General features: G+C 45.8%; 1 protein-coding gene across 2 annotated transcripts in view; it reads left to right on the forward strand.

The window, feature by feature from the left end:
- Positions 1–3,911: 3,911 nt before the first annotated feature.
- MILR1 (mast cell immunoglobulin like receptor 1) overlaps positions 3,912–25,892 on the forward strand; it is a 34,185-nt gene continuing 12,204 nt past the window's right edge. Inside the window, exons 1-5 of one of the 2 annotated variants that reach the window (XM_040437408.1) lie at positions 3,912–3,994; positions 4,223–4,267; positions 10,243–10,674; positions 15,785–15,926; positions 18,062–18,249. In XM_040437408.1, the coding sequence (XP_040293342.1) occupies positions 3,955–3,994; positions 4,223–4,267; positions 10,243–10,674; positions 15,785–15,926; positions 18,062–18,249 (847 nt within the window). In that variant the 5' untranslated portion in view covers positions 3,912–3,954. Of the gene's footprint in view, positions 3,995–4,222; positions 4,268–10,242; positions 10,675–15,784; positions 16,115–18,061; positions 18,250–25,892 lie in introns of both variants that reach the window. The other variant, XM_040437409.1, reaches the window with a different exon arrangement.

Consider the following 25,892-nt stretch of genomic DNA (forward strand, 5'->3'; position numbering starts at 1 on the left):
GTCACGGACACAGCAATTAGACACACAAAACGTACAGTACAGGGTATTACAGGGACAGTGTAGGGAAAGGGAAGCGAGGCCACCTCTCCATTCATTCCTGTGGAACTGCTGGAAAAAGCCGAGCCAGTACTCCTGTAGAATCAAACAAAGGGTGGCCGTGCGTGCACCGCGCGCGCTTGTTCTGTTTGGGAGATTCATTCTAGAGGTGGGGCCCACACCAATCTGACCTTGGTGTCATATGCTAGCGATACGCCACTAATGTTCCAGGTGAGACAACCCCTTTAAGCTGATTGAATTATTTGGGGCAGTCACTGTATTATATGTCTGTTACGGTCAGGGCTGGAGCTCTTCACTTACATACAGAGGGTCATTTGCTAAAGTGTTTACCCCACTATTGAGGCATTAAAAAAAAGTTGCAAATTATTGAGCGCCACATACACTGCGTGCAGAATTATTAGGCAAATGAGTATTTTGACCACATCATCCTCTTTATGCATGTTGTCTTACTCCAAGCTGTATAGGCTCGAAAGCCTACTACCAATTAAGCATATTAGGTGATGTGCATCTCTGTAATGAGAAGGGGTGTGGTCTAATGACATCAACACCCTATATTAGGTGTGCATAATTATTAGGCAACTTCCTTTCCTTTGGCAAAAGAAGGACTTGACAGGCTCAGAAAAGTCAAAAATAGTGAGATATCTTGCAGAGGGATGCAGCACTCTTAAAATTGCAAAGCTTCTGAAGCGTGATCATCGAACAATCAAGCATTTCATTCAAAATAGTCAACAGGGTCGCAAGAAGCGTGTGGAAAAACCAAGGCGCAAAATAACTGCCCATGAACTGAGAAAAGTCAAGCGTGCAGCTGCCAAGATGCCACTTGCCACCAGTTTGGCCATATTTCAGAGCTGCAACATCACTGGAGTGCCCAAAAGCACAAGGTGTGCAATACTCAGAGACATGGCCAAGGTAAGAAAGGCTGAAAGACGACCACCACTGAACAAGACACACAAGCTGAAACGTCAAGACTGGGCCAAGAAATATCTCAAGACTGATTTTTCTAAGGTTTTATGGACTGATGAAATGAGAGTGAGTCTTGATGGGCCAGATGGATGGGCCCGTGGCTGGATTGGTAAAGGGCAGAGAGCTCCAGTCCGACTCAGACGCCAGCAAGGTGGAGGTGGAGTATTGGTTTGGGCTGGTATCATCAAAGATGAGCTTGTGGGGCCTTTTCGGGTTGAGGATGGAGTCAAGCTCAACTCCCAATCCTACTGCCAGTTTCTGGAAGACACCTTCTTCAAGCAGTGGTACAGGAAGAAGTCTGCATCCTTCAAGAAAAACATGATTTTCATGCAGGACAATGCTCCATCACACGCGTCCAAGTACTCCACAGCGTGGCTGGCAAGAAAGGGTATAAAAGAAGAAAATCTAATGACATGGCCTCCTTGTTCACCTGATCTGAACCCCATTGAGAACCTGTGGTCCATCATCAAATGTGAGATTTACAAGGAGGGAAAACAGTACACCTCTCTGAACAGTGTCTGGGAGGCTGTGGTTGCTGCTGCACGCAATGTTGATGGTGAACAGATCAAAACACTGACAGAATCCATGGATGGCAGGCTTTTGAGTGTCCTTGCAAAGAAAGGTGGCTATATTGGTCACTGATTTGTTTTTGTTTTGTTTTTGAATGTCAGAAATGTATATTTGTGAATGTTGAGATGTTATATTGGTTTCACTGGTAAAAATAAATAATTGAAATGGGTATATATTTGTTTTTTGTTAAGTTGCCTAATAATTATGCACAGTAATAGTCACCTGCACACAGATATCCCCCTAAAATAGCTAAAACTAAAAACAAACTAAAAACTACTTCCAAAAATATTCAGCTTTGATATTAATGCGTTTTTTGGGTTCATTGAGAACATGGTTGTTGTTCAATAATAAAATTAATCCTCAAAAATACAACTTACCTAATAATTCTGCACTCCCTGTATTTACGCCATAGTTTGGGACTTTTTTATATAAATGGTAAGGGCGTAGTGGGAGGGGGGGGGCAGATTTACTATAAATTATGCTACAATCTGCCTACGGCTGGCATAGACTTCAGTTTCTGGCACATGGACTGCCAGAAATATGACTTACTCATTAAGAGGCATCTGCTCCGGCGCACAGGGATCAGCAGTCCGGATAAATGTCCCTCAGGGACTCTGCTGTCCACTCCTTTATGTGCAGGAGCAAGCCAGCACCCAATTAATATAAAATAATATAAATCTACTAGCTTATGTTTTATTAAGCATCATGGTTCACTGGTCTCTGTGTAATTTACTCTTTTTCCCAAAAATCTGTTGCAAAGCTTCTAGAACCCATAGGTGCACAGTGAGTATTCTCCTGCGTCACCAGCAGGGTATATTTTGGCTGTAGATGTTGTCTAACTGCACCATTTTTTCCAGTTAATATGTGTACAAATAGGAGTATTTTCCAGCACCACCAGCAGCGTATATTTTGGTCGTGGAGTTGTGCAATTGCTCCTTTTTTTCCACAAAAACATGATGCAAATTTTCCTCATTTAATAATAATCAGTACCCCAAACCTGTGACTTCTCTTTGTTTTAATAGACCTCACAATAAAATGTCTGGTAAACAATCACGATCATCATCCACGTGTGAGAATGTTGGGGGCTGTAGTGGAAAATTGTCAAGTGTGGAAAAAGATCAGGTTTGTGAAAATGAATCGGGCACATAGATGACAGCTGCTGACAATGGATAGATGCCACCAGCTGTGTATCACCGGCCCAGTGATGTCACTGCCGCTGTCTGCCTGCTCATCTAAATAAAAAAAAAGGAGACCTCAGTGTCTTGCCCCAATTTTCAGGGTTGAATTTATTTGCACCCAAATTAAATCTTCCAACCAAATCGATAGAACTGGATCTGAAACAAATGTAGAAAAATTCACTCATCTGTATCACACTGTACTGTGTATCGCACACTGGTGGTCACACTGTACTGTGTATCGTACACCGCACTGGTGGTCACACTGGACTGTGTATCGTACACTGCACTGGTGGTCACAGTGGACTGTGTAACGTACACCGCACTGGTGGTCACAGTGGACTGTGTATCGTACACTGGTGGTCACACTGGACTGTGTATCGTACACCGCACTGGTGGTCACACTGGACTGTGTATCGTACACTGCACTGGTGGTCACAGTGGACTGTGTATCGTACACTGCACTGGTGGTCACAGTGGACTGTGTATCGCACACTGGTGGTCACACTGGACTGTGTATCGTACACCGCACTGGTGGTCACACTGGACTGTGTATCGTACACCGCACTGGTGGTCACACTGGACTGTGTATCGCACACCGCACTGGTGGTCACACTGGACTGTGTATCGTACACCGCACTGGTGGTCACACTGGACTGTGTATCGTACACCGCACTGGTGGTCACACTGGACTGTGTATCGTACACCGCACTGGTGGTCACACTGGACTGTGTATCGTACACCGCACTGGTGGTCACACTGGACCGTGTATCGTACACCGCACTGGTGGTCACACTGGACTGTGTATCGTACACCGCACTGGTGGTCACACTGGACCGTGTATCGTACACTGCACTGGTGGTCACACTGGACTGTGCATCGCACACTGCACTGGTGGTCACACTGGACCGTGTATCGTACACTGCACTGGTGGTCACACTGGACCGTGTATCGTACACTGCACTGGTGGTCACACTGGACTGTGTATCGTACACCGCACTGGTGGTCACACTGGACTGTGTATCGTACACCGCACTGGTGATCACACTGGACCGTGTATCGTACACTGTTTGTTACACAACCCTAAAAAGGGAAGAGAATAGATGTTTCTCCACTTCTGTAGGGCGACTACCACGTGCGCAGGAACTTCCTCTTCAGATCAATCTTCCTCTTTATATCCGAGTCAGAGATGGCGCCGCTCCACCTGCTGTGTATACTAGTTTCTGCAGGTAACATGCCGCCAGCAGGGAGCGTCACCCCACAACAACATGGGCATGACACAGGAAAGAACATGCACACATTATACCCTGACACCTCATATATACACATACTGACACAATCACACATTACATCCCATACACACACAGTAACATCTATACACATACATTATATACTCACATATACTGAATGCTGCTACACACAGGACGGTATAAACTGACTTCCCTTTTTCCTCATAGTTTCTACAGAAATCATCAACGGGACAGGTGTCCGTGTGTCTACAGGTGAGTGTCCGCGTGTCTACAGGTGAGTGTCCGCGTGTCTACAGGTGAGTGTCCGCGTGTCTACAGGTGAGTGTCCGCGTGTCTACAGGTGAGTGTCCGCGTGTCTACAGGTGAGTGTCCGCGTGTCTACAGGTGAGTGTCCGCGTGTCTACAGGTGAGTGTCCGCGTGTCTACAGGTGAGTGCCCGCGTGTCTACAGGTGAGTGCCCGCGTGTCTACAGGTGAGTGCCCGCGTGTCTACAGGTGAGTGCCCGCGTGTCTACAGGTGAGTGCCCGCGTGTCTACAGGTGAGTGCCCGCGTGTCTACAGGTGAGTGCCCGCGTGTCTACCGGTGAGTGCCCGCGTCCCTACCGGTGAGTGCCCGCGTCCCTACCGGTGAGTGCCCGCGTCTCTACCGGAGAGTGTGCATGTCTCTACAATTAACCCCTTCACTGCCCCAGACCACATTTACTCTTTCACTACCTAAGATAACCAGGTATACTGACAGTTACCCCTTTACTGCCCAAGACCATCAGATACACTCTTATTAACTACTTCACTTCTCAATACCACCAAGAATACTGGCAATAACCCTTACACCGCACTAGACCACCAGGAATACTCACATTCACCCCTTCATTGCCCTGGACGACCAGGAATACTGATATTTACCCCTTTACTGCCCTAGACCACTAGACAGTCTGTCATTAACTGGTTCATTTCCATAGACCACAGTGTATACTGACAATACATCATCCTTGCCCTACAATCACAAGCACATTGGAACTAACCTAATTACTGCCCTAGATCACCTAGTGCACTCACATTAACATCTTTACTCTCTTAACCAAAACATACTACAATTATACCTATATTGCCTTAAACCACCAGGGATCCTTAAATTAACCCCTTCACGGATGTAGACCATTAGAGGTTTTGACATTAACCCCTTCAAAGCCCTAGACCACCAGGAATACTGACAAAAAACTTTCACTGCCCTAGCTCATCGGAACTGCTGACACTAACGTCTTTACTGCCTTAGACCACTAGGGATGCAGACATTAATCCCTCTCACTGCCCTAGACCTTCAGAACATTGCTGCCTGTAGGTACAGACAGCCGGTGCACCCTTCCTGGGAGACAGTAAGTGACTCAGTGCCCATCAGTGACCCAGCGGAGATCACACAGAAACACAAACAAGTCAATGAGCTGCGGCCAGACCGACCCCCAGGAGGATGAGTGCATTAGGCATGGCCTCTTCTGCAGGGCTTCTGTAAAGTGCTGCAGCCATAGGTGTATAAACTCACCTAAAGAATTATTAGGACCACCATACTAATACAGTGTTGGACCCCCTTTTGCATTCAGAACTGCCTTAATTCTACGTGGCATTGATTCAACAAGGTGCTGATAGCATTCTTTAGAAATGTTGGCCCATATTGATAGGATCGCATCTTGCAGTTGATGGAGATTTGAGGGATGCACATCCAGGGCACGAAGCTCCCGTTCCACCACATCCCAAAGATGCTCTATTGGGTCCCAAAGATGCTCTATTGGGTTGAGATCTGGTGACTGTGGGGCCATTTTAGTACAGTGAACTCATTGTCATGTTCAAGAAACCATTTTTCCAGTCTTCAACAGTCCAATTTTGGTGAGCTCGTGCAAATTGTAGCCTCTTTTTCCTATTTGTAGTGGAGATCAGTGGTACCCGGTGGGGTCTTCTGCTGTTGTAGCCCATCCGCCTCAAGGTTGTGCGTGTTGTGGCTTCACAAATGCTTTTCTGCAGACCTCGGTTGTAACTAGTGGTTATTTCAGCCAACGTTGCTCTTCTATCAGCTTGAATCAGTCGGCCCATTCTCCTCTGACCTCTAGCATCCACAAGGCATTTTTGCCCACAGGACGGCCGCATACTGGATGTTTTTCCCTTTTCACACCATTCTTTGTAAACCCTAGAAATGGTTGTGCGTGAAAATCCCAGTAACTGAGCAGATTGTGAAATACTACCACCAACAACCATGCCACGCTCAAAACTGCTTAAATCCCCTTTCTTTCCCATTCTGACATTCAGTTTGGAGTTCAGGAGATTGTCTTGACCAGGACCACAACCCTAAATGCATCGAAGCAACTGCCATGTGATTGGCTGACTAGATAATTGCATTAATGAGAAATAGAACAGGTGTTCCTAATAATTCTTTAGGTGAGTGTATATGCCATAGGCGTGCACAGCCTATTGCATTAGGGTGTGCACCCTCAAGCACAAACACACACACCGCGCGTGTAATATATATATATATACAGTCATGTGAAAAAATTAGGACACCCTTTGAAAGCATGTGGTTTTTTGTAACATTTTTAATAAATGGTTATTTCATCTCCGTTTCAACAATACAGAGAGATTAAAGTAATCCAACTAAACAAAGAAAACTGAAGAAAAGTCTTTTCAAGATCTTCTGTAAATGTCATTCTACAAAAATGCCTATTCTAACTGAGGAAAAAGATAGGACACCCTCACATGTATTCCCTCTTAAATTGGCTCAGATCTCACACAGGTATATCACACCAGGTGCACATAATTAGTAGATCGTTACTCTGCATGTTGAATGAGGCTTGCCCTATTTAAACCTCAGACATTTAGTTTGGTGTGCTCCTGACTGTTGAAGTGAGAGTGAGCACCATGGTGAGAGCAAAAGAGCTGTCAGTGGACTTCAGAAAAAAGATTGTAGCAGCCTATGAGTCTGGGAAGGGATTTAAAAAGATCTCAAAAGATTTTGAAATCAGCCATTCCACTGTCCGGAAGATAGTCTACAAGTGGAGGGCTTTCAAAACAACTGCCAACATGCCCAGGACTGGTCGCCCCAGCAAGTTCACCCCAAGAGCAGACCGCAAGATGCTAAAAGAGGTATCCAAAAACCCTAAAGTGTCATCTCGAGAACTACAGCAGGCTCTGGCTACTGTTGATGTAGAAGTACATGCCTCTACAATCAGAAAGAGACTGTACAAGTTTAACTTGCATGGGAGGTGTGCAAGGAGGAAACCTTTGCTTTCCAAGAGAAACATCGAGGCCAGACTGACATTTGCCAGCGATAAAGTTGACAAAGACCAGGACTTCTGGAATAATGTTCTTTGGACAGATGAGTCCAAAATTGAATTATTTGGACACAACAGCAGAGGACATGTTTGGCGTAAACCAAACACAGCATTCCAAGAAAAGAACCTCATACCAACTGTGAAGCATGGAGGTGGAAGTGTCATGGTTTGGGGCTGCTTTGCTGCAGCAGGACCTGGTCAGCTCACCATCATAGAATCCACGATGAATTCTACTGTGTATCAGAAGGTGCTTGAAGAACATGTGAGACCATCAGTTAGAAAATTAAAGCTGAAGCGGAACTGGACCATGCAACATGACAATGACCCAAAACATACTAGTAAATCAACCAAAGATTGGCTGAAAAAGAAGAAATGGAGAGTCCTGGAATGGCCAAGTCAAAGTCCAGATTTGAATCCCATTGAGATGCTGTGGGGTGACTTGAAAAGGGCTGTACGTGCAAGAAACCCCTCAAACATCTCACAGCTGAAAAAGTTTTGCATTGAGGAGTGGGGTAAAATTTCCTCAGACCGATGTCGAAGACTGGTAGATGGCTACAAGAACCGTCTCACTGCAGTTATTTCAGCCAAAGGAGGTAACACTCGCTATTAGGGGCAAGGGTGTCCTATCTTTTTCCTCAGTTAGAATAGGCATTTTTGTAGAATGACATTTACAGAAGATCTTGAAAAGACTTTTCTTCAGTTTTCTTTGTTTAGTCGGATTACTTTAATCTCTCTGTATTGTTGAAACGGAGATGAAATAACCATTTATTAAAAATGTTACAAAAAACCACATGCTTTCAAAGGGTGTCCTAATTTTTTCACATGACTGTATATAGCCTTTATGCCTCATTAGCCCCCATTATGCCTCACATTAGCCCCCATTATACCTCTCATTAGCCCCCATTATACCTCTCATTAACCCCTATTATACCTCTCATTAGCCCCCATTATACCTCTCATTAACCCCCATTATACCTCTCATTAACCCCCATTATACCTCTCATTAGCCCCATTATACCTCTCATTAACCCCCATTATACCTCTCATTAGCCCCCATTATACCTCTCATTAACCCCCATTATACCTCTCATTAGCCCCCATTATACCTCTCATTAACCCCCATTATACCTCTCATTAGCCCCCATTATACCTCTCATTAGCCCCCATTATACCTCTCATTAGCCCCCATTATACCTCTCATTAGCCCCCATTATACCTCTCATTAGCCCCCATTATACCCCTCATTAGCCCCCATTATGCCTCATTAGCCCCCATTATACCTCTCATTAGCCCCTATTATACCTCTCATTAGCCCCCATTATACCTCTCATTAGCCCCCATTATACCTCTCATTAACCCCCATTATACCTCTCATTAACCCCCATTATACCTCTCATTAGCCCTCATTATACCTCTCATTAGCCCCCATTATACCTCTCATTAGCCCCCATTATACCTCTCATTAGCACCCATTATACCTCTCATTAACCCCCATTATACCTCTCATTAGCCCCCATTATACCTCTCATTAGCCCCCATTATACCTCTCATTAGCCCCCATTATCCCTCATTATACCTCTCATTAGCCCCCATTATTCCTCTCATTAGCCCCCATTATGCCTCTCATTAGCCCCCATTATGCCTCATTAGCCCCCATTATGCCTCATTAGCCCCATTATGCCTCATTAGCCCCCATTATACCTCTCATTAGCCCCCATTATTCCTCTCATTAGCCCCCATTATGCCTCTCATTAGCCCCCATTAAGCCTCATTAGCCCCCATTATGCCTCATTAGCCCCCATTATACCTCTCATTAGCCCCCATTATACCTCTCATCAGCCCCCATTATACCTCTCATTAGCCCCCATTATGCCTCTCATTAGCCCCATTATACCTCACATTAGCCCCCATTATACCTCTCATTAGCCCCCATTATCAGCCCTTATGCCTCATTAGTCTCCATTATGCCCCTTATTAGCCCCCATTATGCCTCTCATTAGCCCCCATTATGCCTCATTAGCCCCCATTATGCCTCTCATTAGCCCCCATTATACCTCTCATTAGCCCCCATTATGCCTCATTAGCCCCCATTATGCCTCATTAGCCCCCATTATGCCTCATTAGCCCCCATTATGCCTCACATTAGCCCCCATTATACCTCTCATTAGCCCCCATTATGCCTCTCATTAGCCCCCATTATGCCTCTCATTAGCCCCATTATACCTCACATTAGCCCCCATTATGCCTCTCATTAGCCCCCATTATCAGCCCTTATGCCTCATTAGTCTCCATTATGCCTCTCATTAGCCCCCATTATCAGCCCTTATGCCTCATTAGTCTCCATTATGCCTCTCATTAGCCCCCATTATCAGCCCTTATGCCTCATTAGTCTCCATTATGCCTCTCATTAGCCCCCATTATCAGCCCTTATGCCTCATTAGTCTCCATTATGCCCCTTATTAGCCCCCATTATGCCTCTCATTAGCCCCCATTATGCCCCCAGCAGCCTAATTTTTTATAAAATAAAAAACCACTTACCTCTCTGCTCCTGGACGCCGCCTCTCCTCGCCGCCCGCAATTTTCTTCCTCCTGATGTCTGCTCTCGGCTGTGTGCTCTGAACTGGCGCACACAGCATGACGTCACAAAGCGCCTCAAGCTGTGCGCAGCCCTGCACATCCGACAGCCGAGAACCAGGAAGCGGTAAGTACATAGCGTTCACCACTTCCTGGTCCTCCGGTACTTCATTAGTATTTGCCGGCCAGCGGGGCTCAAGAGGCAGCTGCTGGAGGTGACAGAACCTCAATTTTGAGGCTTCATTAGGGTGTACCCAAGCACACCCCGTGCGCACGCCTATGATAATGGCCCAGATATACACTAGCAGAAACTGTCTACAACCTCCAATATCTCTTTCAGAAAAGTTATCACAGCCTGAATTGACGGTTAAATCTCCCTATGTGATGACCGGACACACGAAGACTATTGACTGCATCTCCAGGAACGGCTCTCTCCCCATCACTTACACCCTATTCATCAACAAGACGTTTGTAGAGAAAAGGACGCTGCCAGTGGACAGAAGAGTCACCTCCAATGTCACTGTGGAGGAGAGGACAGTGCCAGAGGACAGAAGAGTCACCTCCAACGTCACTGTGGAGAAGAGGACCGTGCCAGAGGAGAGAGGACCCACCTCCAATGTCACTGTGGAGGAGAGGACAGTGCCAGAGGAGAGAGGAGCCACCTTCAATGTCACCATCTACAATGAGACTAGCCTCGGACCTTATAAATGCAAAGCCAACAACAGCCTGATGCTACCTGTGTACAGTGAGGAGCTCACATTTACACTACAAGGTGAGTCCAAACATCTACAAAGACCATAAGAGGATGTGCAGGGGTCCAAACCATGGGCTTGTCTGCTTAATACAGTACAGCAAACATACGATCGGTAGGGTACTGTAGATGTACTGTGCTTGACAGGATATATGGAGATAGAGTATCCCATCATTATTATATAAAGCTCCTGCCACATTTTATGTAGGATCCTTATCCTAGGACGAGAAGTGTTCAGAAGTAGGTTCTCCATACATATGTCAATAACAGTAGCTCTCCATCTAATATGTCAAACGCAAAGAGCTCCTCATATCACATGTCAACCACCAACAGCTCTCCATATCACATGTCAACCACCAGGAGCTCTCCATATCACATGTCAACCACCAGGAGCTCTCCATATCACATGTCAACCACCAGGAGCTCTTCATATAACATGTCAACCACCAGGAGCTCTTCATATAACATGTCAACCACCAGGAGCTCTTCATATAACATGTCAACCACCAGGAGCTCTTCAGGTCATTCACTAGGTCCTCCCATTCAGGTTCTGGGATTTTTGCTCACCGTTCTTGTGATCATTTTGACCCCACGGGGCGAGATCTTGCCTGGAGCCCCAGATCGAGGGAGATTATCAGTGGTCTTGTATGTCTCCATTTTCTAATAATTGCTCCCACAGTTGATTTCTTCGCACCTAGCTGCTTGCCTATTGCAGATTCAGTCTTCCCAGCCTGGTGCAGGTCTACAATTTTGTTTCTGGTGTCCTTCGACAGCTCTTTGGTCTTGGCCATAGTGGAGTTTGGAAGTGACTGTTTGAGGTTGTGGACAGGTGTCTTTTATACTGATAACAAGTTCAAACAGGCGCCATTAATACAGGTAACGAGTGGAGCCTCTTATAGAAGAAGTCACAGGTCTGTGAAAGTCAGAAATCTTGCTTGTTTGTTGGTAACCAAATAATTATTTTACCGAGGAATTTACCAATTAACCCCTTCCCGACCTATGACGTACTACTACGTCATGGGAACCACTGCGTTCCCGCAATTTGACGTAATAGTACGTCATAGTGATCGCGTGGGCACCGGAGCGGTGCGCATGCGATCACTGCAGGGGCCCGGCAGTCCGTGGTAGCCGGGCCCCTGCTGTATCCGCCGGCATCGCTGTAAAAGCCGATGCCGGTGGATTAACCCCTTCTATGCCGCGGTCCACGCTGACCGCGACATAGAAGAGGTTTGTGTCGGGTGAGCGACACAAGGCAGCCCGATGCCGTGCAGAGGCTGCCCAATGCCTTGCACGGCATCGGGACCTGCCTTCTACAAGAGCCGAGGAGATCCAGCCTCAGGCCCGTCTCCTAGGTAACCTGTCCAGCCTCAGGCCCGTCACCTAGGTAACCTGTTAGTGTATGACTCACTACACTAACAGGCAATGCATTACTATACAGATGTATTGTAATTCATTGCAGAGAGGATCAGACCTCCAAAACTGAACATCAGAAATAAAGTAAAGGAAAAAAAGTATAAAAAAAAGTGTTTTTAATAAAATTTATAAAGTAAAAAAGAAAAAAAACGCCCCTTTCCACTTATTTTATAATAAAAAACTGAAAAAACAAAACAAAACCCACATGTATTACCGCGTCCGTAATGACCGGCTCTATAAATACATCACATGATCCACCCTGTCCGATAAACACCATAAAAAAAAAAAAAAAAAAAAACTGTGTAAAAAAAAAGAAGAAGCCATTTTTGTCACCTTACATCACAAGAAGTGCAACACCAAGCGATCAAAAAGGCGTATGTCCCACAAAATGATATCAATAAAACCGTCACCTTATCCCACAAAAAATGAGCCCCTACCTAAGGGCCCTTTCACACTTGCGTTCTTGTCTTCCGGCATAGAGTTCCGTCGTCGGGGCTCTATGCCGGAAGAATCCTGATCAGGATTATCCTAATGCATTCTGAATGGAGAGAAATACGTTCAGGATGCATCAGGATGTCTTTGGTTCAGGACCGGAACGTTTTTTTGGCCGGAGAAAATACCGCAGCATGCTGCGCTTTTTGCTCCGGCCAAAAATCCTGAACACTTGCCGCAATGCCGGATCCAGAATTAATGCCCATTGGAAGGCATTGATCCGGATCCGGCCTTAAGCTAAACGTCGTTTCGGCGCATTACCGGATCCGACGTTTAGCTTTTTCTGAATGGTTACCATGGCTGCCAGGACGCTAAAGTCCTGGCAGCCATGGTAAAGTTGCCGGATCACACTGCCGCAAGTGTGAAAATAGCCTAAGACAATCGCCCAAAAAATAAAAAACCTATGACTCTCAGAACATGGAGACACTAAAACATATATATATATATTTTTTAAACTGCTATTATTGTGCAAAAAAAAAAGTATACATATTAGGTATTGCCACGTCCGTAACAACCAGTTCTATAAAAATATCACATGACCTAACCATTTAGGTAAACACTATAAAAAATAAAAAATAAAAAAAACTGTAAATAAATGCCATTTTGGTCACATTATATCACAAAAATTGCAACAGCAAGTGATCAAAAAGGCGTATGCCCCTCAAGATAGTACTAATCAGACCGTCACCTCATCCCGCAAAAAATGAGACCCTACCTAAGAGAATCGGTCAAAAAATAAAAAAGCTATGGCTCTCAGACTATGGAGACACTAAAATGTCATTATTTTTTGCTTCAAAACTGCTATTATTGTGCTAAAGTGAAAAAAATAAAAAAGTATACATATTAGGTATTGCCACATCCGTAACAACCAGCTCTATGAAAATATCACATGACCTAACCATTTAGGTGAACACTGTAAAAAAAAAAATATATAGAAAAAAATTGTCACATTATATCATAAAAATTGCAACAGCAAATGATCAAAAAGGCGTATGTCCCCCAAAATAGTACCAACCAGACCGTCACCTCATCCCACAAAAAATGAGACCCTACCTAAGAGAATCGGTCAAAAAATAAAAAAAACTATGGCTCTGAGACTATGGAGACACTAAAATACCATTATTTCGGTTTCAAAAACGCTATTATTGTGTAAAACTTAAATAAATAAGAAAAAGTAGATATATTAGGTATTGCCATGTGCGTAACGATCTGCTCTATAAAAAAGTCACATGACCTAATCCCTCAGGTAAACGCTGTAAAAATAAAAACAGTGCCAAAACATCAATCTTTTGGTTACCTTGCCTCACAAAAAACGTAATATAGAGCAATTAAAGATCATATGTACCGCAAAACAGTAGCAATAAAACTGGCACCTTATCCCGTAGTTTCCAAAATGGGGTCACTTTTTTTAGTTTCTACTGTAGGGGTGCATCAGGGGGGCTTCAAATGGGACATGGCATCTAAAAACCAGTTCAGCTAAATTTGCCTTCCAAAAACCATATGGCGCTCCTTTCCTTCTGCGCCCTGCCGTGTGCCCGTACAGCAGTTTACGATCACATGTGGGGTGTTTATGTAAACCGCAGAATCAGGGTAATAAATATTAAGTTTCATTTGGCTGTTAACCCTTGCCTTGCTACTGGAAAAAATGGATTAAAATGTAAAATCTGCCAAAAAAGTGAAATTCTGAAATTTTATCTCCATTTTCTATTAATTCTTGTGGAACACCTAAAGGGTTAACAAAGTTTGTAAAATCAGTTTTGTATACCTTGAGGGGTGTAGTTTTTAAAATGGGGTAATTTTTCGGTGGTTTCTATTATGTAAGCCTCACAAAGTGACTTCAGACCTGAACTGGTCCTTAAAAAGTGGGTTTTGGAAATTTTCTGAAAAATTTCAAGATTTGCTTCCAAACTTGGAAGCTTCTAACGTCCCCAAAAAATAAAATGTAATTTTCAAAATGATCCAAACATGAAGTAGACATATGGGAAATGTAAAGTAATTACTATTTTTTGGAGGTATTACTATCTATTATAAATGTAGAGAAATAGAAATTTGGAAATGTGCAAATTTTTCCAGATTTTTGGTAAATTTGGATTATTTTTTTTTATAAATAAAAATTATTATTTTTTTGTATCAATTTTACCAGTGTCATGAAGTACAATATGTGACGAGAAAACAATCTCAGAACGGCCTGGATAAGTAAAAGCGTTTAAAGTTATCACCACATAAAGTGACACTGGTCAGATTTGCAAAAAATGGCCTGGGCAGGAAGGTGAAGGGGTTAATTCATTAGAAATCCTACAATGTGATTTTTCTGTATTCTTTCCCCCCATTTTGTCTCTCATAGTTGAAGTGTACCTATGATGAAAATTACAGGCCTCTCTCATCTTTTTAAGGCCGAATGCCGTGAACGGTCCGTAGTATCCCGGCCTGGCATCCTGCTGAGAGTAGAAGCGCACGGCGTCATTGGTTGCGCTTCATGCCGCCGCTGCACTACAGTAATACATTGGTATGATCTATACGAGTGTATTACTGTAGTGCAGCGGCGGCATAAAGCGCACGGCGTCATAGCAACCAATGACGCCGTGTGCTCCTGCTGTCAGCGGGATGCCAGGCCGGGATACCACGGATCGTTCACGGCCGTGTGCATTCGGCCTAAGTGGGAGAATTGCACAATTGGTGGCTCACTCTAATATAGTGGGGATTCGCTCTGGTAGGCAGGGTTAGCGGACGCAGTACAGAGGCACAACAGTTCTTTTCCAGAATTCAGTGTTTAATCACACTAGTCAGGTTTCACCTTGGTTTTAAGTCCTGGCGTTCAGTCCACACCGTGGTGCAGGTACCGCGTGTACTGGTCAAGTCCTGATGTGTGTTCGCACCTTGCCACAGGTCTGCTTAAAGGGTTCAGAACAAGTCCTGAACATCGTCGACATGTCCTCCCAGAAAGGTTGCAAACATGCATCCAGGCACAAACACCTACTGCCGTCCAGCTGGCTTTTAAGACAGGCGTCCGCAAAGCCTAGATCGGCCACGCGAGATCTGGTCCGGTGCTTGACCTCACCTGCCTGTCAATCAGTCTCAGCAGCACATGCCGGGCAGAAAATATCTCCCATCTACCAACCAACCCCTCACTGTATATATATATATATATATATATATATATATATATATGTAAAGGCCCATATATACACTAGCAGAAACTGTCTACAACCTCCAATATCTCTTTCAGAAAAGTTATCACAGCCTGAAATGACGGTTAAATCTCCCAATGTGATGACCGGACACACGAAGACCATCCACTGCATCTCCAGGAACGGCTCTCTCCCCATCACTTACACCCTATTCATTAATAAGACATTTGTGGAGAAGAGGACCGTGCCAGAGGAGAGAGGAGCCACCTCCAACGTCACTGTGGAGGAGAGGACAGTGCAAGAGGAGAGAGGAGCCACCTTCAATGTCACCATCTACAATGAGACTAGCCTCGGACCTTATAAATGCAAAGCCAACAACAGCCTGATGATACCTGTGTACAGTGAGGAGCTCACATTTACACTACAAGGTGAGTCCAAACATCTACAAAGACCATAAGAGGATGTGCAGGGGTCCAAACCATGGGCTTGTCTGCTTAATACAGTACAGCAAGTACAGCAAACATATACGATCGGTAGGGTACTGTAGATGTACTGTGCTTGACAGGATATATGGAGAGAGGGTATCCCATCATTATTATATAAAGCTCCTGGCACATTTTATATAGGATTCCTATCCTAGGAGGAGAAGTGTCCAGAAGTAGGTTCTCCATACATATGTCAATAACAGTAGCTCTCCATCTAATAGGTCAAACACAAAGAGCTCTCCATATCACATGTCAACCACCAGGAGCTCTCCATATAACATGTCAACCACCAGGAGTTCTTCATATCACATGTCAACCACCAGGAGTTCTCCATATAACATGTCAACCACCAGGAGCTCTTCATATCACATGTCAACCACCAGGAGTTCTTCATATCACATGTCAACCACCAGGAGCTCTTCATATCACATGTCAACCACCAGGAGCTCTTCATATCACATGTCAACCACCAGGAGCTCTACATATAACATGTCAACCACCAGAAGCTCTTTATATCACATATCAACTACTAGGAACTCTCCATATAACAACATGTCAACCACCAGGAGCTCTTCATATCACATACCCACGACCAGGAGCACTTCATTTAACATGTCAACCACCAGGAGCTCTTCATTTAACATGTCAACCACTAGGAGCTCTCCATATCACATGTAAACCACCAGGAGCTCTTCATATCACATGTCAACCACCAGGAGCTCTTCATATCACATGTCAACCACCAGGAGCTCTTCATATCACATATGAACTGCCAGGAACTCTCCATATAACATGTCAACCACCAGAAGCTCTTTATATCACATATCAACCACTAGGAACTCTCCATATAACAACATGTCAACCACCAGAAGCTCATCATATCACATACCAATCACTAGGAACTTTCCATATAACATGTCAACCATCAGGAGCTCTCAATTCCAGGAGCTCTCCCTTCCGGGGAGACAGTAAATGACTCAGTGCCCATCAGTGACCCAGCCGAGTTCACACAGAAACACAAACAAGTCACTGAGCTGCGGCCAGACCGACCCCCAGGAGGATGAGTGCATTAGGCATGGCCTCTTCTGCTGCAGCCATAGGTGTATATATATATATATATATATATATATAGTGGGGATTCGCTCTGGTAGGCAGGGTTTTCAGTGTTTATTCACACTCGTCAGGTTTCACAGAACAGAAAACAACTTCACCTTGGTTTTAAGTCCTGGTGTTCAGTCCACACCGTGGTGCAGGTACCGCGTGTACTGGTCAAGTCCTGGTGTGTGTTCGCACCTTGCCACAGATCTACTTAAAGGGTTCAGAACAAGTCCTGAACATCGTCGACATGTCCTCCCAGAAAGGTCGCAAACATGCATCCAGGCACAAACACCTACTGTCGTCCAGCTGGCTTTAAAGACAGGCGTCCGCAAAGCCTGGACCAGCCACGCGAGATCTGCCTGTCAATCAGTCTCAGCAGCACATGCCGGGCAGAAAACATCTCCCATCTACCAACCAACCCCTCACTGTGTCACAATATATATATGTAAAGGCCCATATATACACTAGCAGAAGCTGTCTACAACCTCCAATATCTCTTTCAGAAAAGTTATCACAGCCTGAAATGACGGTTAAATCTCCCAATGTGATGACCGGACACACGAAGACCATTCACTGCATCTCCAGGAACGGCTCTCTCCCCATCACTTACACCCTATTCATTAATAAGACATTTGTGGAGAAGAGGATGGTGCCAGAGAGAGGAGCCACCTCCAACGTCACTGTGGAGAAGAGGACCGTGCCAGAGGAGAGAGGAGCCACCTCCAACGTCACTGTGGAGAAGAGGACGGTGTCAGAGAGAGGAGCCACCTCCAACGTCACTGTGGAGAAGAGGACCGTGCCAGAGGAGAGAGGAGCCACCTCCAACATCACTGTGGAGAAGAGGACAGTGCCAGAGGAGAGAGGAGCCACCTTCAATGTCACCATCTACAATGAGACTAGCCTCGGACCTTATAAATGCAGCGCAAACAACAGCCTGATGCTACCTGTGTACAGTGAGGAGCTCACATTTACACTACAAGGTGAGTCCAAACATCTACAAAAACCATAAGAGGATGTGCAGGGGTCCAAACCATGGGCTTGTCTGCTTAATACAGTACAGCAAACATATAAGAGCTCTAGGTTACTGTAGGTGTACTGTGCCTTTAATGAGAGGATATAAGGAGGGTATCCCATCATTATTATATAAACTGTTGATCTTGAGACAAATGGTTGAGTTAAGGCAATAAAATATCACTTAGAGGGCCTCAACCTGCAACCACCTGTTCCTATATATATATATATATATATATATATATATGCACTACTCACAAAAAGTTAGGCATATTTGGCAGCCAACGTTCCCTAATGATGCCACCTCGATGAGCTGGTGCATTGTCCTCCATGAAGATGACATTAGGCCTGTGTTGTTCCTGCAGAGGCACAATAGCTGGATTAATGAGGTTCTTCAGGTAGTATGGGCTTGTCACTGGACCATTCACACAGTGTAGGGCAGTTCTGTACTGACTAGACACACCTGCCTACACTGTAACACCACCACCAGTCTGGTGACCACAGTGGCTAATGCAGAGCGTTCTCCTTGACGTCTCCAACACCGTTGGCGGCCATCATTTCTGCTCAGTGTGAATCGCCTTTCATCAGTGCACAGCACTGGGGCCCACTGGTCCCTCGTCCAGCGTAGATGCTCCCGGGCCCCCTCAAGACGATGATGGATGTGCCTGGTGGTGCGGTCAGAAACCTTGCAGGTCGTCTAGCACACAGACCATGCTGATGTAAATGGTTTCGAATGGTCTGACGTGACACTTGGGTGCCTCTCATCTCCCTTAAAGGGAGTCTTTTACCTATACCAGGGGTCCTCAAACTTTTTAAACAGGGGGCCAGTTCACTGTCCCTCAGACCGCTGGAGGGCCGGACTATAGTTTAAAGGGTTATTCCCATCTTGGACAATGGGGGCATATCGTTCGTGCGGGTCCCACCGCACCATAGAAATGAATGGAGGGCAGCTGCGCATGCGTAGTGTGCCCTCCTTCACTTTCGGGGCTTCGTTCTCTATATAGGTGTGGGTCACAGCGGTGGGACCCGCACCTATAGGACAATGGGGGCATATCCTAGCGATATGCCCCCATTGTCCAAGATGGGAAAACCCCTTTAACTATAAACAAATTCCTATGCACATTGCACATATCTTATATTGAAGTAAAAAAAACACATTTCCCTACCCCTGAACGTCTCCTTCTCCTTTCTTCTTCTCCGGACTTCCTGTGACGCAGCTGCACATGAGGTTCACAGGTCTGGAAGGAGGTGCGCCTGCGCGGCAAGACGGATAGAACCAGTGGCGGATCAAGAGCTCCCCAATACTATACTGCAGAAACAGATAATACCATGGATAATATTAGTGCCACACAGAGCCCCCCATATAAAATACCCCTTCTTTGTGGCCTTAGTAAATGTCCCCATAGTGCCCCCCAATAATGTGCCAGTAAGAGGTGCCCCCATATCATGTGCTAGTGAAAAGTGCCTCTCCCCCCCCCCCCCCACGTACCAGTAATAAGTGCCACTCTCCTCTCCCCCCACTCATGTGCCAGTCTCCTCTATGCTGCCACCCCCCATGTGCCAGTAATAAGTGCCAATTCTCCCCCCCACCCATCATGTGCCAGTCTCATCTCTGCTGCCACCCCTCCCATGTGCCAGTAATACGTGCCAATTCTCCCCCCATCATGTGCCAGTCTCCTCTCTGCTGCCACCCCCCCATGTGCTAGTAATAAGTGCCAATTCTCCCCCCATGTGCTAGTAATAAGTGCCAATCCCCCCCCCCCATCATGTGCCAGTCTCCTCTCTGCTGCCACCCCTCCCATGTGCCAGTAATAAGTGCCAATTCTCCCCCCCACCCATCATGTGCCAGTCTCATCTCTGCTGCCACCCCTCCCATGTGCCAGTAATACGTGCCAATTCTCCCCCCATGTGCTAGTAATAAGTGCCAATTCCCCCATCATGTGCCAGTCTCCTCTCTGCTGCCATCCCTCCCATGTGCCAGTAATAAGTGCCAATTCTCCCCCCCACCCATCATGTGCCAGTAATACGTGCCAATTCTCCCCCCCATCATGTGCCAGTCTCCTCTCTGCTGCCACCCCCCCATGTGCTAGTAATAAGTGCCAATCCCCCCCCATCATGTGCCAGTCTCCTCTCTGCTGCCACCCCTCCCATGTGCCAGTAATACGTGCCAATTCTGCCACCCCCCCATGTGCCAGTAGTAAGTGCCAATTCTCCCCCCATTATGTGCCAGCCTCCTCTCTGCTGCCACCCCCATGTGCCAGTAATACGTGCCAATTCTCCTCCCCCACCATGTGGCCAGACTCATCTCTGCTGCCACCCCTCCCATGTGCCAATAATAAGTGCCAATTTCCCCCCCATCATGTGTCAGTCTCCTCTCTGCTGACACCCCCCCATGTGCCAGTAATACGTGCCAATTCTCCCCCCCCCCCCCCATCATGTGCCAGTCTCCTCTTTGCTGCCACCCCCCCCCCCCCCCATGTGCCAGTAATAAGTGTGGCAGAAAAATTGGCTGATTTAATAAAAAACACTCATACTTAGGCTGCATTCACACGTCCGTGGTGTGTTGCGGACCCGCAAATTGCGGGTCCGCAACACACCAGCCGTCCCCATAGAGAATGAATGGGTCCGCACCCATTCCACAAAATTGCGGAAAGGATGCGGACCCATTTTGCGGACGTGTGAATGGAGCCTTACCTCCTGCGATGCGGTGTTATCTTCTGGCCTGTGTCCCGCACTGCACTGCTCAGGCAGCGCGATGACGTCATCGCAATGCCTGCACTGGCCTCTGATAGGCTGCCGGCACAAGGCCCACAGCCTATCAGAGGAACAGGGAAAGGACACGCCTCTCCCTCCCCTGCCACAGCACAGCAATCTGTATCACTGTCCTAAGGACGGTGATACAGATCACTATGGAGATAAGCGCAATAGAAGCGCAGCACTCATCTCCTGCTGTGCCCTGCAGCCGCCACCGCTGCCTACAGAACTGCTGAAACGGCCAAAACACCCGGCGGGCCGGATCAGTGTCCTCAGCAGGCCGCATGTGGCCCGCGGGCTGTAGTTTGAGGACCCTTGACCTATACTGACCATCATAGAACACTAACACCATTATCCCCATATTGGAATGCTACTTACTGTTTAGCTGTCCGTCGCTTATTTTCCTCAAATACCTTTTATTCAATATGCAAATTAGGCCTGAAGGTGCCCAGGGGCGGCGTTCAAGCCCCTCGTCGCTATTCATATGAAACCCCTCTGGCCCGCCCTAGGTTCTTCAGAAATCCAGCGCCAGCAGCGCTCACAAGATTCGCCACGCCTGCACACTTCATTCCCCATTCCAGTACATGCGCATTAAACGCTCTTTTGCCTCTGCCCATAATGGGGAATGAAGTGCGCAGGCGCGGCGAATCTTGTGAACGCAGCAGGATTTCTGAAGAACCTAGGGCGGGCCAGAGGGGTGAAAGGGGAGGGGTGTCATAAATATCGACGAGGGGCCTGGGCACCGGCCGCTTGAACGCCGCCCCCCTTCCGACCTAATTTGCATATTGAATAAAAGTGTTTTTTGAAGAAAATAAGCGACGGACAGCTAAATGGTAAGTAGCATTCCAATATGGGGACTATAATGCTGCTAGTGATCTATAATGGTCATAATGGTATAATTTAAATGTGCCTGGAGTTGTGTGCCATTCATAATCCGGTTACGCAGGGCATTGTTTACAATGAAGCGGTCATCAGTGTGGGATGTGGCCAAAGGACGTCCACTTCTCTGCCTTTCTGTGACTCTTCCAGTCTCTGATACAACCTGCTGATGACACTCTAAGCTCAGGGGCCACTTCCGTCTGAGAACATCCTGCTTGAAGACTCACAATGACACGGTACTGTTCATCAATTGTTAGGTGTCGTCTTGGTCTCACGATGTCAAAATGTGAGCAGCATGATGAGGAGGACTGTTTAATACCAATTCTAACTGAACCAGGAAATTTATTGGGAGATTCATGGATCAAACACCTGTTGTGAATTTTGCCGTTAAGCTCCTTGTTGTGCAAAATGTACTGAAATATTGAACGTTGGACATGTCCATTCAGAGGTTTAGAGAAGGTCACATTAAGTTCACCTGTAAAGGTTGGAGTGCATTTTAGATTCATCCTGAAATTTCACCCACAAGCCAAAATTAAGCTGTACATAGAGAATGTGGACAAACATAAGCTCAACCACAGAGGATATGGACTACCACAGGCTCTTCATTGAAGATGCAGACAACCACAAACTCTTCATATGGGATGTGTACAACTACAAGATCCATATAAATGATGCTGACAACTATAAGCTCTCCATAAAGGAGGTGGACAACCTTAAGCTCTACATAGAGGATGTGGACAACCTTAAGCTCTACATATAGGATGTGTGCCGCACCTGAGGGGTTAATTGTGTGTATCATAGCCCCCCCTGTAAGAGATCAGGTGCTGCCAGGCAGCAGACCCCCCTCTCCCTCCCCAGTTTTAAATTCATTGGTGGCCAGTGCGGCCCCCCTCCCTCCCCAGTATTAAATTCATTGGAGGCCAATGTGGCCCCCCCTCCCTTCCCTATATTAAATTCATAGGGGGAGAGGGGAGGGCCGCACTGGCCACCAAATTAAAATCATCCCCCCCCCCCCAATCATTGGTGGCAGCGGAGAGTTCCGATCGGAGTCCCAGTTTAATCGCTGGGGCCTAGATCGGTTACCATGACAACCAGGACTCTACTGCAGTCCTGGCTGCCATGGTTACTTAGCAATTTTAGAAGCATTATACTTACCTGCGCTGTCTGTGACCGTCCGGGCGCTCCTCCTACTGGTAAGTGAAAGGTCTGTGTGGCGCATTGCTTAGAAAACTGTACAATCTTTTCGGTAGAGGGAAGTAAAAATAAAATAATATGGTTGCATAAGTGTGCACACCCTTTAACTAATACTTTGTTGAAGCACCTTTTGGTTTTATTACAGCACTCAGTCTTTTGGGTATGAGTCCATCAGCATGGCACATTTTGAGTCTTCTTTGCAAAAACACTCCAAATCTGTCAGATTGCGAGGGCATCTCCTGGGCACGGCCCTCTTCAGATCACCCCACCGATTGTCAATCGGATTCAGGTCTGGGCTCTGGCTGGGCCATTCCAAAACGTTAATCTTCTTCTGATGAAGCCATTCCTTGGTTGATTTGGATGTATGCTTTGGGTCGTTGACATGCTGAAAATGACGTTCCTCTTCATGTTCAGCTTTCTAGCAGAAGCCTGAAGGTTTTGGGCCAATATTGACTGGTATTTGGAACTGTTCAGAATTCCCTCTAGCTTAACTAAGGCCCCAGTTCCAGCTGAAGAGCAGCCCCTTGGCACGATGCTGCCACCACCATGCTTCACTGTGGGGATGGTGTTCTTCTGGTGATGTGCAGGGTTGTTTTTGTGCCAAACATATCTTTTGGAATTATGGCCAAAAAGTCCAACCTTGGTTTCATCAGACCATAACACCTTTTCCCACATGCTTTTGGGAGACTTCAGATGTGTTTTTGCAGAATGTAGCCTGGCTTGGATGTTTTTCTTGGTAAGAAGGCTTTCGTCTTGCCACTGTACCCCATAGCCTAGACATATGAAGAATACGGGATATTGTTCTCACATGGACCACACAGCCAGGACTTGCCAGATATTCCTGCAGCTCCTTTCATGTTGCTGTCGGCCTCTTGGTCCCTCCCAGATCAGTTTTCTTCTCGTCTTTTCATCAATTTTGGAGGGACGTCCAGTTCTTGGTGATGTCACTGTTGTGCCATATTTTCTCCACTTGATGATGACTTTCTCCACTGTGCTCCATGGTATATCTAATGCCTTGGAAATTCTTTTGGACCCTTCTCCTGACTGATACCTTCTAACAATGAGATCCCTCTGATGCTTTGGAAGCTCTCTGTGGACCATGGCTTCTGCTGTGGGATGTGACCAAGAACATTTCAGGAAAGACCAACTACAGCAGCTGAACTTTATTTGGTCAATCAGAGGCACTTTACATGATGGCCGGTGTATGCTGACTCCTATCTAACAGGATTCTGAATGTGATTGCTTAATTCTGAACACAGCTACATCCCCAGTTATAGGAGGGTGTGCACACTTATGCAACCACATTATTTTATTGTATTTTCCTCCACCTAAAAGATTTCAGTTTGTTTTTCAATTGAGTTGTACAGTTTATAGGTCACATTAAAGGTGGAAAAAGTTCTGAAATGATTTATCTTTGTCTCGTTTTTTTTTTTACAGCACAGAAACCTGACATTTTAACAGGGGTTTGTAGACTTTTTATATCCACTGTAAATTGTTGATTAGGTGGTACATATAGCGGTGTGGGCTCCTCCTCTCATCAGTTGCTTGGTGCACACAGAGGTGACTAGGAGCAGCGCACTATATGTGCAGGGTCTGCTCTCCTGACTGTAGATGCCCAACAGCATAGGGAGGTTTAGAGTAGGACCTGCCTGAGTGAGACCACCGTGGCGCTGGTCGGCAGCAGAGATGTGTTTTGATCAAACTATATTGGCTGGGAGTCTAAGATTTTATCATATCACAGTCAGTGCTTAGTCCATATATAATGTTTTTTCCTCATAAATATTGCCATGTACATCCACATATTCAGTTATCATATCGTGCAGGATGTTTTGGATCTTTTTCTCTCCATAAAGGATGTGGACTCCCATAAGCTCTCCATAGATGATATGAAGTTCCAAAGGCTCTCCACTGAGGATGTGGACAACAAGAATTTCCCCGAAGAGAATGTGGATAACCATAAACTCTCAAAAATGATGTGGACAAACATAAGCTCTCCATAGATGATGTAGACAAGTTCAACCATGGGCTCTCCATAGAAGATGGTGACAACCATAAGCTCTCCACAGAAGATGTGGACAACCATATGCTCTACATATGGGATGTGGACAACTAAAAACTTCTGTATAGACCATAGGTTCTACATAGATGAGGTGGACAATCATAAGCTCTACCTAGAGAACATGGGCAACAAACTTTTTATATGAAATCTAGACTACCATAGACTCTCCATATGGAATGTGGAAAGCCATAATCTCTCCATAGATGATGTGTATAAGCATAAGTTCTAAATAGAGGATGCCATGGACAACCATAGGCTCTCCACTAAGGATGTGGACAACCATAAGTTCTCGTTAAGAGTATGCAAACAATATGGATTCCATAGAGGATGTGGACAACTATAAGCACTACATAGAGGATATGGACAACCATAGGCTCTACACTGAGGATGTGGACAACCATAAAGTGTTCACTGATGTGGCCACCAAAAAAGCTCTACATACAGAAGTAGATAACCTTATCCATAGATGTGGACAACCATAAACCTTTCATACGGTATGTGGACAGCCATAAGTTCTCCAAATGGGATGTGGACAACCATAAGCTCTCCATAGATGATTGAACAACCAAAAGTTCTACACAGAGGACGTGGACAACCATCAGCTCCTTCATAGTAAATGTTCAAAAGCATAAGCACTCTATTGGTGAGGACACTAAGCTCTCCATATGTGATGTGGACAATCATAAACTTGACATAAAGGATGTTGACAGCCATATGCTCACCATA

Source organism: Bufo bufo, chromosome 6 (genome assembly GCF_905171765.1).
Source record: "Bufo bufo chromosome 6, aBufBuf1.1, whole genome shotgun sequence".
In the NCBI taxonomy this organism is placed as follows: Eukaryota; Metazoa; Chordata; class Amphibia; order Anura; family Bufonidae; genus Bufo; species Bufo bufo.